Here is a 17,301-nt window from a genome sequence, read left to right on the forward strand (position 1 = left end):
TTTGCTATGATTTATCTTTTTTATCTCTGAGTGTGCAAGAGTAGCAAGCCAGAGCAGTGCATACCTCCTTATGTGGCATGACAACGTGACAATGACATTTTTTTCATCTTAAAGCTCTGCGGATTTGTAGCTACTGCAACTTTAATGATGAATTAGAACTACCCACACAAGGAAAGAGATATAAGGGTGGCTGAAGGAAAGCAAAACTGAATATACGCTCCATGTAAGGCAGTGTGTGGGAAACACATTTGTTACATACTGAGCATCTGAGCAAAACTCTGTGTCATGTTTCCTTAGGTTCTCAACAGGAGATGTGTAGAAGCAGCAGTGATGACAGGCCTGGCACTCAACTGCAGCATAAACAAGAAGTCCTTGTTTGACAGAAAACACTATTTCTATGCAGATCTGCCTGTAAGTATGCAGTGTGGGTGGCTCCTTTACAGCTGTAGGAAAGGGCAAGTCTGGAGTACGGGTGACAACAGGGGATGAGTGAAGAGATGCTTTTTCTGTTTCCAGTCAGTGTTCTGCTCGCCCCAACAGGATGCTGCGCTGTGCCCTGATGAATAGACAGCTGTACCCTGGTGCTTGCTGATTGAATATGATTGCTCTGATTGCTGACTCCTTGCTTAGCTGCACGATTCCAGTGGCTTAATGTAATTGAATTGGGAGCTGGAGCTGCTTTGCCCCCTAAGTTCTCCATTCCTGGTGCTTAGCACTAATTGTCTGTTAGGGTAAAAGCAGTCTGGTAATAGCCCTTCATTTCAAGTGAATGTATAACAAACACAAGTTTCACTGGTATAAACATGGTAGTGTCTTTTCTGTGTGTGCTTAAGGAGCTAAAAATATTTAATTTGCCTTTAAAAATTTCTCAGTCAGTAGTTCCAATAAATTAAAAAAAATATGACTGAGTCTTTTCAGTGTGGTTTGTTGGTAGCTTTCGTATTTGTTAGAAATTGTCAGTGGAAGTCAAATACATTTTGCCACACTTGATATGGAGTGTGTAAGGGCCTAACTTCTGTAAGGGCCTAACTTCTGTCATTACAACAGGGCGCAGAAGTGTTTGAATCTTTTCTTTGTCTATTTTGGTAAATAGAAATTTATATTTCTTTCTTTCTAATTTTAAATACTTTTTTTTTCCTGTCAGCTTATTTGCTCTGATTTTTCAGTTTAATTTGTCAAAGGGAGGAACACTAGCTTTAATTTCTCTCATTTGTGGCTGAACATCTGCTGACTGCATAAGAAGAAAAAAAAATGTTTTTATTTTATCTGAGAAAGATCAGGCATGTTAGCTTATCCTCTCTTTAGATGAGGTATCCCAGACATCAAGAGAGGCAGAGAAAGAGATTTCTCAGGTCCCAAATCAAAGTACAGATGTGCTGTATTATTAACCAGGCTATCTTCTCTCCCGGTGTTTGTTCAGGTATTGAAAATATTTTGAAGTTACACATAACACATTGAAATACATTTGTTTCTCACTTTGGAAAGGGAAAGATTTTATAGTTTTCTGTTGGACACCTGGATCTCAGAAGAGATTTGTATCCTGTTTTCTTTTTTATTGGGAATGTGCAACTCTTAGGTTCACTTCTGTGAAGTTGACATAATTGCTGATTTTGTTTTGGGGGATAACTTTGCTAATATTTGTGAGTCATTAAGAGAGGCTCTTTTGCTGGGAGTTTTGTAATGAGCTACTGGGAATATGAAACATCCTTATCATGTTGAATTATCAATGCTTTTTTTTTTTTTTTTTTTTTTTTTTTTACTTGTAGAACTATTTTAGAACCCATTTCCTGACCTGAAGAAGAAAAAAGTGAAATAGCAAGAAATAAACACAACTTTCAAAATTCTTTTATACATACTAAAGAAGCACCAAAACATCACAGATCTGTTTCCACGTCACCTTTGGTGCTTCTGCCGTTAAACTGAAAACAATCTCATGGTCTTGTGTTTTCTCCTGCTATCAGTCCTATCAGTCTCCTGTATAGAAACTATATGAAAGAATGTTGTCAAGTAAAAGAAACCTCAGCTATGTGTTTAGAGGAGAAAGGTGAGGCAGAAGAAAGAGTGTACAGCATCACGTGGGCTGCCATTGTCAGTGAACGTGAATTATAGGATCCTCTTGTAAAATATGGATGGAAATTTGGTGAAGGAGATGCTGATTTTATTAGCCTGAAACACGTAATTCTTTTTTTCTAGTGACTGACTTCTGTAGTTTAAAGCGCTGACATTAAACTGCCCAACCTGCATTTCACAGTGAAGCAGTCTAGCCAGGAACTCTGTAATAAGATGCGGAGTTTAGGCTAATGAGCTGTACAGAACAGATAAAATAAATCCTGCTCTTAGGGTCTTTTGACAATGGGATTATTGTTACTCATGAGCGTAGGGCTTTGGATAGGAAATGGGATTCTTGTTATTTATTGTCACTCAGCATTCCAGGCTTTAAAAAAAAATCATTTTAATGAGAAGTTTTAAGAGATGGGAAGAGCTGTCTGGTTAGCATAGTCTGAAAAGAGTCTATTATTTTATGTTTCTTGTAGTGATTATGGCTAGAAGGTCGTGCTCTTTATTGCATATATAAGCTGAGCTATTCATGGTGCCAGACCATTGTCCTGTATCCCAACGCGCTGTCACCATCTCTAAACTTTGCAGTAAGCCCTTCCTCCCTACAAGATACGCAAATGCTTCTCCCAGAAAACTGGCAGGCTTTTTTAAAATTCTCACCAGTGGGGGCATGAGCAGGCTAGCAAGGAGGAAGAGATAGGGGCCCTATCTCAACAGAGTAATTGATTCAAATCTGTATTTTTACATCAGAGCAGTGATTACAAGCCCTTGTCACTGGCAGCCCCTTCTCTGGCTAGAAGCTGCCCCTTTGCATGGAGTCCCGAGTATGAGGTGGTATTTATCAGCTGTGTGCCTCATTGGGGGTTGCAGTGTCTAGCTTGTAAATTGCTGCATTAATGAAACTGGACTTTCTCCTTTTCTTCATATTTTTTTCCTGCCACCGCCCTCCCCACCACACTAATGAGTCAGTTACTGAACTGGCAGAGAGGCATATTCAGCTTGGGGATGGAGGTACAGTTACTGTCTTCAGACAAGATTTAACATGATCACAGAACCACAAGCATGGAAGAACCTCTTCTGGTCCATTTTCTGCCCCAAGGCAGTATCAGTGAAATTGATGTAATCTTTAGCAAGTGGTTGAGTAGTTGGTTATTGATTATTTCTGCATTAGTATAGTATTGCATTCTTGCCTGTATTGAGGAGCACTCTTATTTTTTCCCAGATCTCCAGCTTCTCACAGTTACTTCAAATTCTAGTCCCCTTCTCTAGCTTCCCTCCTCTCCAGATAAGCAGAATAATTTGTGTTTTTGCCTGTTTACGTGTACCTTCATCTTTTACAGGTCACTATGGAAGCTGTTGCATAGTCAGTTTAATATTCTTAGTCTAGGGTACTTGCATTTGGTAATGCTGCTGTTTTGCATAAAATGAGTGTTTTGAGTATAAAGCTATTTTTTTGACAGGCTGGCTATCAAATCACTCAGCAAAGAGTTCCTATTGCGGTGAATGGGAGTCTGTCATACAGTCTCTGCATAGATAACAAAATGAGCCAGATGGTGACCAAAACTGTGAGGATTAAGCAAATTCAGTTGGAGCAAGACAGTGGAAAGAGTCTCCATGATGATTCAAGGAGCCAAACTCTTGTTGACTTGAATAGGGCTGGTAAGCCTGGACTATTTTCTTATTTTTCTCCTTCTTTCTGTATAAGATGAGTCTTTAAAAGTAAATGGGTGACAAGTAACAAGTGAAAAGTAAAAACAACCTGGTATGTCTCTCCTCAAAAATAAAAACAGATCAAAATGCACATTACACTTGAAGCAGGGGAAGGCTTGCATTTTTTAATGGCTAGCAAGCCTTTCCTATTGCAGTTGGTTGATGGCATATTGCAATAGCAAATTAGAAATCTGTTGGCTCCAATTCTTCAAAATTGTGTATGTCAGTAACATACAGCCACGCAGCTGCTTAAGCTCTTGCTACTGTAGGCATTGTTTAAAAATTATAATAATAAATAAAAAAATCCCAGACCTGTAGTAAATCAAGTTTGTATGTAGGAGTAGCTGCTAGAATTTGACAGTGCATGAGTCAGAGATTTCTTTTAATTATTAGCTTTGAAAAAATGTAGATTTTCTCTTAAAGCATTGAAATTATAAACTGAATGAACCAACTTAATGCAAAATAGAAGACAGCAATCAGGATGGCCTAGCGTAACAGGGATGTGGTGCTCCAGTATCCTGGAGTTAAGGGCTGTGGCTGCTCATATTCTTTGAAAGCCAGATACTGAAAATAAAAACTAGACTACATCTGTTTGCAGTTCTGTCTGTTCCAAGATTAGTTTAAGATCAATAAATTTGAGTCTGCAGTCAGATTGGCTTTAAACTGGAGTTCTCCTAGAGGAAGGCAGAAGAGGAATGTGTGTGTCTGTTCTGCAAGTCATCAGAGGGTGGAGGACAGCCTGCAGTTTGCCTGCTCCTTTAAAAAAAATAGGAGGAAAAGTTTTTATAGGAGTCTGCAGCTGGGTCCATTGTGACAGTCACTAAATAATACATGATTTTTATGTTTGCTTTTGTTTGTTTTGTTATGTTTTCTTTTGGGGGCATTGTTGTTTTCTGGGGTGGAGGGTTTTTTTGTGTGTGTTTTTCTTGAAAAAGGCCCAAGTGCTTTCATGTGTTTAGCCAGTTCCACTCTAATATGCCGAGATCAAAAGCTATTGTTGGAAATCTCTTGTCTCTTCCCCTGGTAGGAGTCGGCCTCATGGAGGTTGTCATGGAGCCTGATATGTGCTGTGGGGAAGAAGCAGCTGCAGCAGTCAGAGAGCTTCAACTTATTCTTCAAACACTTGGGAGCAGCCAGGCAATCATGGCAGGTACAGAAGGGGGAAGGGCATGTTCTCTTGTCACCAGTAATTCTCTGTATTTGCAGGAGTTTTGCAGCTTCTGGTTCTTTTGCTCTGCAGTTGCTTATAACACATAGCTTTTTCTAGCTGTTGTTTTTACAATCCTCAGAGCCTGCCCTAATGTCTCCCGTGCTTCAGGTGTCCTTACGGGCCTGCCTTCCTCTGCAGAGCTTTGCAGTGTTAGATTTTATATTGACTCACACATTACTTTTACAGGATAAGCCTAGGCAGGAAAGAGTGTCCCCAGGGTTCTTGTGTTTCTCCCTGTCTGCCCTCATGTTGCTTGCCACAGAGCTGCAGCACAGAGGCAATGTAGTAAGGACTAGCTGTGGAATATGGCTGTTCCCTTAGTTCCCACTAAGTAGTAGGAGTATGGATCATCCTCTAAGTTGCATGTCAGGTCTCAGCTGGTCATAAAATCGGTGTAAGCAGTAAACTTATGCAGGTGTCTTGGGTGAACCAACAAGATTTTAGCTTTTACCCCACCTGATTGTTTCACACACTGTCTGTCCCTCCCCACACCCTTCTGGCATTGTGCTCGCTAGGTCTCAACTTGTCTTCCCACTAGGGAGATCACTGCTGATCAGGGGATGCTGGGCAGAAATTTGTGGTGGTTCGTGCTGTGCAGCAGGCTTGCAGGGAACAGTTGCAGGCATTAGCAGCCGAGGTCCCGAGGTATCCTCTGGCATTCATCCCCACACATCAATCTGATCTTCAGGATTCTCCTCTACCTCCAGGATTTCTCCAGCAGAGATCACTACAATCTTTCTGAGACAACATCCTCTTGAGAATCCCTCATTTTGGCACCAGCTCTTCTGTCTGGAACTCTAAAGCCCAATTTTTCTAGTCTGAATAGTTGTGCAGAAGCGCAGCATGTCTTCAGCCTCCTAACTGGTTGTTCTCTCTCATGTCCCTTTCTAAATTTGAGACATACCATTTTTGCTCAGTCCTAATGTTACCAAAATTTACAGCCAGTCCATGGTTACAGCTAGCAAACAGCAGGCTTCTGTGTGAGAGTTTTAAAAAGTGCAATTTGGGGCATTCATTCCCCCCAGCACATACACTCATTTATCTGTTGCCTGTTAGTGTTCGCAATTTAAGCTTTTTTTTTTCCTCTCTCTTTTTTTTTTTTTCCCTGTGATAATTGGCCTCACTGATCTGGCAACAAAATCAGGTCATAGTATAAATGAGTCCATCACCTAGAGAACTGAGCCAGAGTGGTCCAAGTATTACCAAAGACTTAGGGGATCTAAGAAATGTTAGCTACTGATTCAAATCTAATTTAATGTAGGGGGAAATAATAATTGCTAGACATTCCTTATGTTACATAGTGCCTTGCGCTGCCTACATCTTCTCTCTGAATCTTCTCTCACAAGTGCGGTACCCATCAGGTGGGGCACGGTGTTTTGTTATTAAGCATCCAGTTTTCAAAGGCCTTCATGGACATATATATATATATATACACCATCATTTATCACTTCTGAATTTGACCCAAATATTGCCACTGGAATTGCACTGTGGTATCTTTTACTGCATTGAGATTTCTGACTGTAAAGGCGGAATCCAGTGCTGGGAATATTTTTCCTGCAATATAATTCACTTTAAAAGTATTTGATTTTTTTTTTTTTTTTTTTTTTGCAGGTGGCATTTTTAAGGGCTTGCTACTATGGTTTTCCCTTGTCATAGAATAGTAATTCATAATTACCATTGCTATAAATCATAATTACTTGCTTTCAAATAAGGTCTTTACATTCTCATACTTTACCTTCATTCTGCTTCTGTGTTCAGTGAAGACAAGTGCCCAGTTTTATTCACTGTTACTTCATTAACAATAGACAAGTGAAAAGATAATTTCATTGCAAAGAGAAAGGAAAAGAAGCTGAGCTTAAAGTGGGCTTAAAGGGAAAAAGCTGTTTTAAGAACATTTAGGGTCTGGCTCTCCTTTCACTTATGCCTGATTAACTTCATTGTCACATCACATTGACACCTACATCCAAGCAGAAGCAGGTTGTGTCTCAAAATGAAGTAAGGACAGGACAAGAATATTCTTCTTCTGTAACAAGTATTCATTTCACCCCAATGAGGAAGCACATGCAAAACACCTCTCTTGAAAGAGATGTTGGGTCATTCCAGCACTTTTATTCTTAATATGTGCTCGGCAAAGGCTCTTTGAAGACAGAGAAAATGAATGAACTATCATCCAGCCTACTTTTACAAAATGTACCAAATCCTCTCTAGTCAATTTACATCTCTTGACCAGAATGGATTCTGAGCCATAGACTTCTCAGGTTTGACTCTGAGCTATTTTGTAGTTCCTTTATTATTAATACTGTATCTAAACCTCAAGTGGTTTTTGCTTTTTGTTTTGTTTTGTTTTTTTGGTTGGTTGGTTTTGCTTTGTTTTGTTTTTCTTTTTATCTGTATTAAAATTTAAAAACCAAAGATGAAGGCCATAGACATTCACTGTGCAATATGGGAAAAAATGTTAAGTCATTATAATATAACCTTTCCTGTTTGTTTTTTTCCCACCAGTTGAATAACTATGGCAAACCTTCTCTTCTTAGAAGTGATGTCTTTAGGGGAGAAAACTTAGAAAGATGAAAGTCCTATTTACTTGAAGTTGAGTCATCAAAGATCTCTGAGAACATTAGCCCATTTTGGACTAAAATTGTACGATGCTTTTATATGTAACTTTGTATTCAGTTTCAGTGTTTCTGGCAGCTAGGGAAATCTGGGGAGGGAAAAGATTGCAGTTTCTTGAAGGAGAGGAAGAAAATTACAAAAAATCCACCACTTCTGACATTTTGTCTTTGGGCTGCAGACTTCCAAGGACACCTAAGTAAATCTGTTCAACGTAACTGCAAGTTCTTGTGTTCCACGCTAGGGTAGTATATATCCATCAAGTTGTAATTCCAAAGTTTTGGTGCTGTTTTTAGTGGAATGGAACTCACAGTCTACTGCTTTAAACTGCTTGTATAATTCTGCCCTTTATTTAAGAGCTGTGAGTCAGAAGCTCTTTTTGCTGTACTGATCTAGATGACCTGCCCTGCATTGTGCCATACAGTTTTCTTGGAGAGGAATTATCAGCAATAATACTAAAAAAAAATAAAATACATATATATAAAATTGTATTCTCGGAAAATTATGAATGATTGGAGGCAGAAGCTTAAAATGGAATCACAAACAGAAAGCTATTATGAGGTGGTTGTTACCCATTTCTGATCATACGGAAGTCGGCTATTAATGTTCTACATGTAACATGCAGTTTATTATGCAGTTTATTAATGCATGCCAAGTTCGTTTGTTTTTGACTCTAGGTTACAGGGCAGACTATTCTGTTGATGAAGTTTCCTTTTACAGAGGGTCAGCTGAGAGTGGATGCCAATGTTTCTGTGCATCATCCTGGAGAGCCTTACGGAGTGAGGACGGAGGTGAAGAATATCAATAGCATACGATTCCTGGCAAAAGCAATAGGTAAATGGTTCCTTTGTTACTGGAGCATTGTAGATATTTTAGGAGGTCTCAGTAAATGAAATATGCCAAGCTCCAGAGTACACTAATCGGCCTTAAATGCCTTGACTAGCTTTGTCTGGGCATCCAATCCATGTGTCTTGCCCCTGGTGCAGGAGTCCCATTTAAGCCCGGGCTGGGGCCTTCAGACTTTGCCTAAGCAATGTCACAGGTGTGTGAGTTTCCAGTCCTGTCTCCTGATGGACCTTGGACCCGTGCTGTAGTCTTGTTCCCAGTCCTGTGGCTGGCCTCATCTCCTGCTGCTTCTGACTGAACTCCCTGGATGGACCCTGGACCCAGCTCACCCCCATCACAGTGACCGAGACGCTGCCAGTGGACCTATGGGGCACTCTGGGGATAGCAGCCGTGTTAGTCTGCAGTTTTAACTTTTATCCTTCTGCCTGTAAGAAGAACAAAGCAGATGATTCAGTGCTTAGAGTGTTTGGCTCTGAAATATGTTAGCAGTAGCTCCGTGTCGTCCAGTGTAGATGATTGCTTTCCACTGAGTACAGTAGATGGTGTGTGTGAAGTTCAGATGCAGCTTGGGTATGAGCAAGAAAAGATGATCGTTACATCCCCAAAATAAAACTGGCAAGGGCGATATGAGAATTCTTGTTCCAAATACTCTACTGGGTGAGAGGAAGGTCACTAGGAATGTATGGCTTGGCTGCAGTGCCTGGGAGAAAATGTTTTCTACTTGAAGGAAATGAAAGAAGATGAGGAAAACATGCAAGGAAAGAAACAGTGCTAGAGAGAAAGGCAGTGACTAATAATTGTCTGTAACTACTGCTGTTGATTTCATTAAGGTTAAATCAACAAACTTTTCCATTATTGCATAGCAGTGAAATAGTAGAATGTATAAAAGCTAATAGTGCAGTATAACAAGCTTATTTTTTTTCTTTTGTTTCTGTCAGACTATGAAATACAGAGGCAAATTGAAGAACTGGAAAATGGAGGAACAATTCTGAATGAAACAAGAGCCTTTGATTCCAAGCTTGGGTGAGTTTTTATTTTGGAGGAATATCAGGAATAATACATTTAGAGTGCTAGGGATACCCAGTGAACTGATCAGGGGAGATAGCATGGTAATGCTCAACTTCTTTCTTCTAAAGTCAAAATTCACAAGCATAGTTTCATTGCAGGTAGTAATTAATTCCTCTTAAAGCTGAGGCTTTAACACAATCTGTTGATAAAAACAAGCAAACAAACAAAAAAAACACCCCTGTGTGTTACATCAAGCAGTGTCAGGGAGTTCACACACATTTTCTTTGAAGTGGCTTTAAGAAGTTCTCCTGATCTTCACAAGGTGATGTTTTGTTTTGTTTTGTTTTTTTCCGGAAAACTGATTCTGTGGTGTACCACTTCTCACATCTTACCTGTTGTGTTTTATTTTAGGTGCACTGTACCAATGAGAGACAAAGAAGGAATGCAGGATTATCGGTATTCTTTTTTCAATAAGTTAACGTTTCAAGAACTGAAAACTTATTTAATATGCTAAGCGTAGTCAATGTAATGAGTCTGTAGTTAGTATGGCGAGTGTAGACCTTCCACTGGAAGGGAAAGAGACCTATCAAAATCAGTTTATTTCTGAGAAGTTCAGATCTAGAACTCTCTGATCTTTGCTAAATCCCATAGATCTTTCCCAAAAACTAAGCTGGATTACCTTCGCTCCAAGTGGATAAATTGAAGGTTTGCTTTGTGGCCAGTACACATGTATTATTAAGAATGTCTGACATTAAATGTAAGAATATTCTGAGTTAAGAATTGTTCCTGCTTTAAATAAATACTGAGGGAAATGATTTTCAGATAGCAGGCCCTGCATCTTCACGCTTAAATTCTGTTTAAGACACTATTTGAAAATCCTAACTACTGCTGAAGAGTGTCAGTGTACATAGGCAGGTTTCTACCTTAAGATCTGTGTAGCCCTATTGAGGTTGTTACCCTGCTAAGTACCTCTTGCTTTCCACCAGTGTGAGATGACAGCCGTCGCAGTTTGATTGCTAGCATGATTCATGTGAGCACTCTTTCATCTACTCTCGGCAAAGTCAGTGCAGCACAGTCAAGCCACAAACAGCCAGCTGGGAAGGATCGAGCTGGAGGGTGAGGGACTAAGGCATGACTCCTGGCAGGAAGCAGTGCTGCTGGGAGCTGGGGCAGCACTGCAAAGCAGCAGCATAACCTCTGCGTGCCCTAGCACAGGAGGTAATCACAGTAGTGTCTGGATGAGATGATCAGACAATGCTGCTGGTTATGCAGCTCAGTGATTACTGAGGGCTTTGGGCTCCTCTTCTCCTGCTCTGTGCCTGCCTGCATCCTCCCCTGCCTAGGGTCTTCTTAATGCTGATCCACCCAGGAATTCCCTGGCTTTGCATCCTAGGACAGTCTTCCTGTTACTGCCAGAGTTCACTTCTTGGCTGGAAAATTGTAGTTCTGCAGGAGAATTTTCAGGGCTTCTTAGCTCTGCCCTATCTGTATTCCTGTTAAACCTGCATATATTCTCATTGAAGCACAGCAAGGATTTTGAAAACATCCCACAAAGTTTAAATTAAATCTGCTTTTCCAATTAGCATTTGTAGAAATGCAGCAGAAATGGCAGTGATCATTTAAGAATTCCTTAATGTGGTAGGGGCTGGCTTATTTAACAAGACTAATAACACAACTAATTTAACAAGAATAAGAACAAATGCAAAAGAAAATTCATGCAAACCTTGGCAAAACTGGTGAGTCCAATATACTTCAAATAAAGACTGGAAAGATTACTATTAGTGCTAAGATTGTGGCCAATATTAAACTGTGTTTTCTCAGATTTTTATAATTTACTTCTTGCAAATATACATCAGATGTGAGATATGTGGTTAGGCAGATTTGAAATAAAAAATTATAGAGGTTGTCCAATGTCCTTTATTCTGAAATTTTTGAACCCCTCATTTGATCATCTAACAATGAAGTTCCTGCTTCAATTGCAGTTATTCCACTGGTTTGAAATGGCCTTCTCTTTAAGGGAGCCTTTTGTTCAGTGGTGGCACCCGGCTGAGCACAGTGACTTTGCTTTTAGAACAGCATGGGATTTCATCTAGATTTTTGAAGTTAGTATGCAAAAGGTCGCAACCTGCCCAGATCACTCCTGGCAGTTGGCTCTCAATCTGGGTTTCTTCCTGCCAGTCCACTGCAGTCTTTTTGCCCAGATCTACAATTCATGCTTGATGCCAAAAGGTTGAATACGTTGTTTCCATAGCTATCATTGTCATTGTTACTAATAATATTATTTTGAGTGCAGAAGTGTTTTAATTACTCCTTTTTAAACATTGACTTTGACAATCAGTGGCAAATACTTATAGAGAATAGGGACTTCGCAGCAGTTCAGGGACTGATCTCTTAGTACTTACCATTAGTATACCAAGTAATTATTTTTTAATGTTTTATTTTGTTAAAATAGTAGTAAAATTTCCAGGTGAGCTTAAACTTGTCTTTTTTTTTTTTCTTGTTGCTTAGCTTTTGGACTAAAAATAATTCTAAGGAAGTTTTTCTTCATTTTCTCTAGGTTCATGCCAGAGCCAAATCTTCCTCCATTGATTCTATATGATACTAAATCTTTGCCAGCTAATGTGAACCATCAGCAAGTGGTAAATATTGATTGGATTCATGAAAGACTTCCTGACCTCCCCAGTGCGAAGAGAGCAAAGCTTGTTGAGCTGTATGGGATTCTTCCTGAACACAGCTTCACCTTAGTGGTAGGTCTATTGATCAAGTGCTAAAATAAACCTAGCAACTTCAAAGCTCCATTGTTTTTAAAAACATTTACAAATGTCATTATTAACCAGCTATCAGTTCTCATGGATTTTTTTTGGTTGGAAATTTGTCCAGTTCGTTGCCTACTTTGTACCTTGGAGCCATATGAATAGAATAGTAGGGGGAAAAGAAACCTTGCACAGTGCTACTAGAAAAAGCATTTCTCATGCAAGGTGCAGTCAAATAACTATTATTTAATATTGATCTTGTCTGTCTACACATGGACAAACTAGTGACTTACTGCCACAAATGTACAACTTCCTGCTGAGAAATCCTTGTCTGCAATTGCATGTTCTTCTTGTCTTTGGGTCTGGTATGAGTCTGGGCACAGTGTCAGTGTTTAACAAATTAATGGACATGCTTTCCTGACTGCAGATGGAAAACCCATAGTTTAAATCTTTCAGCTTCATGTGCCCCAGTTTCCATACTCTTTAGAAAAAAAAAATAAAAAAATTGACTTATTCTTAGGTAAATAAACAAAATGGCTTTACAACATCAACGTTGACCTCACAATGCAGTTTACCAGGGACATGTTGAGAAGAGGGGATGTGAAAGAAAGGATGTGCCAAATGTGGATGTAAATAATGAAAAGACAACAAAATCTCATAACTTCCAAAATTAATCTAAAGGACTTAAGGCTTCTTAAATACAAATTGCATCATCTTGTTTTGGCAATGAAAACTTTGTGGTGGGTTAGTATAGCCACCCAAGTTTAGACATTTCACATAGCCAGCTAAGCTAGGACAGGGTTCTGCTTTGGTTACCTCTGTGATTAGTGGCGACAGAAGGAAAACAACTTCATGGTAAGATTCAGAGTATAACCGTAAGTACTTTAAATTGTCCTCTGGAGGAGTTCCTTTCCTTTGGCTGTAAGTGCAGGGAGAGCAGTGCACATAACTACCTAATAACCCTTCTTCGTGTGTCTTTAATACACTTGTGCTGTGTATACTGTGTATATTTTAATACACCTTTATAGAATCTGTTTCTACAGAAAACATAGTTACTTCGTCTGAAGAAAGATGTTAGGAAATCTGCTTTTGTGCTGGTGTGCCATTTTAGTGGGCTACTGCTTGGTAGGCAGATATGTTGTAAGTCTCATCGAAGTGATGAGGCTGCAGTGGCTGAGAAGTGTCTGTAGTATCTTACCTTTCTGTTTCATTGTGTAAATTGCACAATGTGATTTAGCAGGCAGTATTCCTGTCCAAGTGTGCATTTTATCTTGCACATTAAAATAAAAGGAGCTCAGAAGAGGAAGTAGGTCTCTGCACACCCTTTTTTTCTGTTGTTTTTTATTCTTCTCCCCCATTCTGGTGGGTTGACCTTGATCAGCTGCTAAGCACCATGCAGTTGCTTGCTCATTCCCCCAACCAGTGGGATGGGGGAGAGAGTAAGAAGAGCAAAAGCAAAAGAACTTATGGGTGGAGATAGATGTAACACTTAAAGAAGTGAAAGAAGGAGGAAGGAAAAACCAGAAGTAATGCAAGAGCAATCACTTATCACCTCCCACAAGTAGTCTGATGCCCATCCAGTCTCAGAGTGCCTCATCCCAAACCCTTTGCCCTCAGTTTTTCTTGCTGAGCATGGCATATGGCAGGTAATATCCCTGCGGTCAATTTAGGCTGGCTGTTCTTGCCTGCCCCTAGCCTGCTCACTGCAGGAGTATAGCGGGAAAAGAGAAAGCCTTTATGCTGTGCAAGTACAGCTCAGCAGTAGCCAAAACACCGGTGCGTTACCAGCACTGTTATAGTCACAAATCCAGAACACAGCCCCCTATGGCCTGCTATGAAGAAAATTAACTTCATCCCAGCCGGACTCAGTACACCCACTCCTTTCCCTTGGCATCAACCTACTTCTTCAATCTTGCTGGTATTGATGGCCTCTGCTGTGTGGTTTCTGTCATCTCTAGTAACTAACCCTATGGATTTGCCTGACCAGCTCCCCTTTCTTTCCAGCCATTCTCTGAAATCTGCTATTGCCTTTGCTTTTTCTCTCTTAGCTTTTTCCTTTTTGCAGTGTATAAGATAATTAATGAGCTCCAAGCTGAATTTTGGGATACAGCTTGTAATAAGATAATGCAACCATTTGAATGCATGAAGTGAACACATTCTTCATTGTGGGTCTTCTTTTATTGTGCATTAGAATGTCAGCATGTATACTCTCCATAAAAGTTGCTTGCCTGTTCACTGGGAGACTAGTTAACCTTAATTCATCTGAAAATGGTATGTCCATTGCTGTATTAAGCTTACATCAGAAGTTACAGAAGATTGCTGATAGGGCCAGATGCACAATCTAATGAGCATTCTTTCAGGTTAGAGCGCCCAGGAGTGCTCATTAAATAAATGGCAGTGGTAGAGGGATGACTCTAAAATGCAAAATCTCTGTTCTGCGCCAACTTGTTAGCGAAAACGCAAAAAAAAAAAAAAAAAAAAAAAAAAGTTATAATAAAACAAAACAATACTGTACCTCAGAATGCAAGTTAGTTTCTGAGCTCACTTCATGAGCTTTATTCTCATGTACGATAACTGCCTGTATGCACTGCAGTATTGAGAGTGTAAGTCTCTAGCGTTGCCTAATTGCAAGATGAACTGAAATGGAAGGAGAGCTTTGGCTGTTAATATCTTTGCCTGAGATTTCCTAAGTGTAAACTGCTAGATTTTTCATAGTTTTGTACAAATGACAAAAATAAGTGAAGTTTGATTTTCTTCATGCAAAATCCTTCTTATTTGTAAACATACAATTTTTTGGACTGGATAGACTGAGTGGTATTTGGGTATTCAATTTCTGCATGCAGTTCCTACTTTGCTGTGTAAACTGTTAGGCTGTCAAATACTGTTCTTCTATCAAGAAGGATCTCCGAGAACTTGGTCAGTTATGGTAGTATAATATTTTTGCCTTGCTTCCTGTAGGGGCAAAAAAAATAAGATGCATTGGCATAGATATAAATGTGATGCTTTGTTTTCAAAGACCATGCTGAAGTCCAACCGAAAAATAGATTGGCTGTCACAGTACAGCAATAGAAAAAAAAAAAAAGTCAGATCATTTCCTTTCTCATCTGAATTTCAAGTCTTTGTATACATTTACTGTTCCTCTGCTTACTCAGATAAAAGCAGCAGTTCCACTTGGGCTTGGGGTCATTCGTTTGCTGGAACAATTACATTTGTGAATCCATTAAACGGTCAAAATGGGATGCTGAAGAAGTAGTTCTTGACAATTTTGTTTACAGCATGCCACCCTCATACACTTTGGTGTGCAGGTGAATTTATGCTTCTTTTTAGAATTTAAAGCATTTTATAAGAAGCCATAAAGAAGTTTGAACTGTCTTTCTTTGACTGCTCTTCTTGCTGCTTTAACAGAGTACATTTTCTGCTTTTTTCCCCCTGACAGTCTTGCACATTTTTGCAGCAGTAGTTACCTCATAGTTGATTATTGTGGGAGCTGTGATGGTGAAAATGGGAAGAAGAAAGCAGAAAATGACATTTGTGAACACTGATGTGTTTTTCTCCTTCAGTTCTTCAGGAAACATTATTGGTCTTTAAAAGCACAAGTTTGCATTACAGAGCCAATGTCTCTGCAGATGACACCCATGGCGTTCTGTAAAGTAGCATATTGTTTTAAACTTGTTTTAAAAGCATCTGGAATCACTCCACCCCTAGATTTTGACGTGTACTATTAAATGATGGTGTGAAACCGTATTTCAAAAATAAATTTGCATCTGGTTGAGTTCATATTTCACGCCAGTGAGATTCTGATGAATAAGTTACAACATATTTTGTGCATAATGGGAGCCCCCAAGTGGGCCTCAATCACAAGCATGGTGCTGCAATTCCAGAATTCTGGTTTTCCTTCTAAGAAGCATAAAATATGTTACTCAGAATTAAGTGAGACAGCATTCCTGTGAACCAGAACATTAGAGCTTGCATTGGTTTTCAGCTCAGATCTATCGCAAGGGACAGGTCTGTGTGTGTGTGTGTACGTTAACTCTTTATGATGTTTTAAGCCACGGTGTAGAAATACAGTAGCAGAAGTACCTAGTGTGTGCAGACAGCACACAGAAAATCGTGGTGACAAATTATTAGGGAAGTAGCTAAGTTAAGATTTCACTGAAGTTTTTTTGTTTGTTTTAGAAGTGAAATGATGGATAGTAGAGCTCAGTGTATCAGAGCTGCCCCTTGGTTATTTTTCTCTAATTTTAACTACATCTTCTGAGGGAAAGTCATCAAAATGAATTTGGTAGTTGGGGTGAGTTTCGCATGACAAAAGTTGACCAAAATGCACAGCAAATTAAAGTCAAGTTCAAGTAGTATGGTATCTAGAGATTAAAGTTAATCAAGCTATTCCTTCTTTATATGGCAAGAAAATAAGGAAATCATTTCATTTCTAACAGTCATTTTGACGTTTTGACATTCTGCCTTGTTCAATTCAATCTGGCATTGCTGGGTTTTCCTTCTTTTTGGCTACAGAAAATTATAGTCACTTTCAAAAAAATAAAGAAGGGCCAAGGAATTTGGGGGAATATATCCAGTTCTATGTGCACAAGTAGCCGGTAGGTATAGGGTTCAGTGCCTGGTAGCATGTGTAAGTCTATCTCTCACAGTATTCCTGGGCTTTTCTCCTCTTACTGCTTGGAAATCATCTGATTAAAATTTGAAGGCTGGGTATGTTTGTCCTTGATTTTCAAAGGTCTGGCAGCAGCATCAGAGCTGTAACTCCAGCCAGGCTGTTGATATCCAGAAATCTGAATAAGCCCACTGCTAGAGATATGCTCTCCATCATATACGTGATAAAAGTGTTGGACATGCTGCATCTGAGCTGTGTAGCCTTCATTGAGACATGTGGCGTCTGCAGACATTGTTTTTGTGTGCATAATGTTGTAGCTAGACTACTCTGCCTGGAGTGTTTGTAAAACCTTCTGCAGCACATGTATAAAAAACAACAACAACAAAAACCAACATTTATACATACTCACGTCTTCCTACCTAAATTGGACAGGTGCTTCTGTGTAAGGGAGTCTGCTGGTTAAATAATAGGTGTGTGTTTGTGCTAATGAATCCTGG

At 39.5% G+C, this 17,301-nt stretch overlaps 1 protein-coding gene across 1 annotated transcript in view; it reads left to right on the forward strand.

Annotated features, from left to right (window-relative positions):
- GATB (glutamyl-tRNA amidotransferase subunit B) overlaps nt 1-17,301 on the forward strand; it is a 43,213-nt gene that overhangs the window by 14,988 nt on the left and 10,924 nt on the right. The window contains exons 3-9 of the mRNA XM_084286408.1: nt 298-411; nt 3,519-3,717; nt 4,796-4,918; nt 8,309-8,422; nt 9,373-9,457; nt 9,854-9,898; nt 12,000-12,189. Of these exons, the coding sequence (XP_084142534.1) occupies nt 298-411; nt 3,519-3,717; nt 4,796-4,918; nt 8,309-8,422; nt 9,373-9,457; nt 9,854-9,898; nt 12,000-12,189 (870 nt within the window). The remainder of the gene's footprint in view (nt 1-297; nt 412-3,518; nt 3,718-4,795; nt 4,919-8,308; nt 8,423-9,372; nt 9,458-9,853; nt 9,899-11,999; nt 12,190-17,301) is intronic.

The sequence above is a fragment of the Netta rufina genome (genome assembly GCF_964035555.1).
Source record: "Netta rufina genome assembly, chromosome: 4".
NCBI lineage: Eukaryota > Metazoa > Chordata > Aves > Anseriformes > Anatidae > Netta > Netta rufina.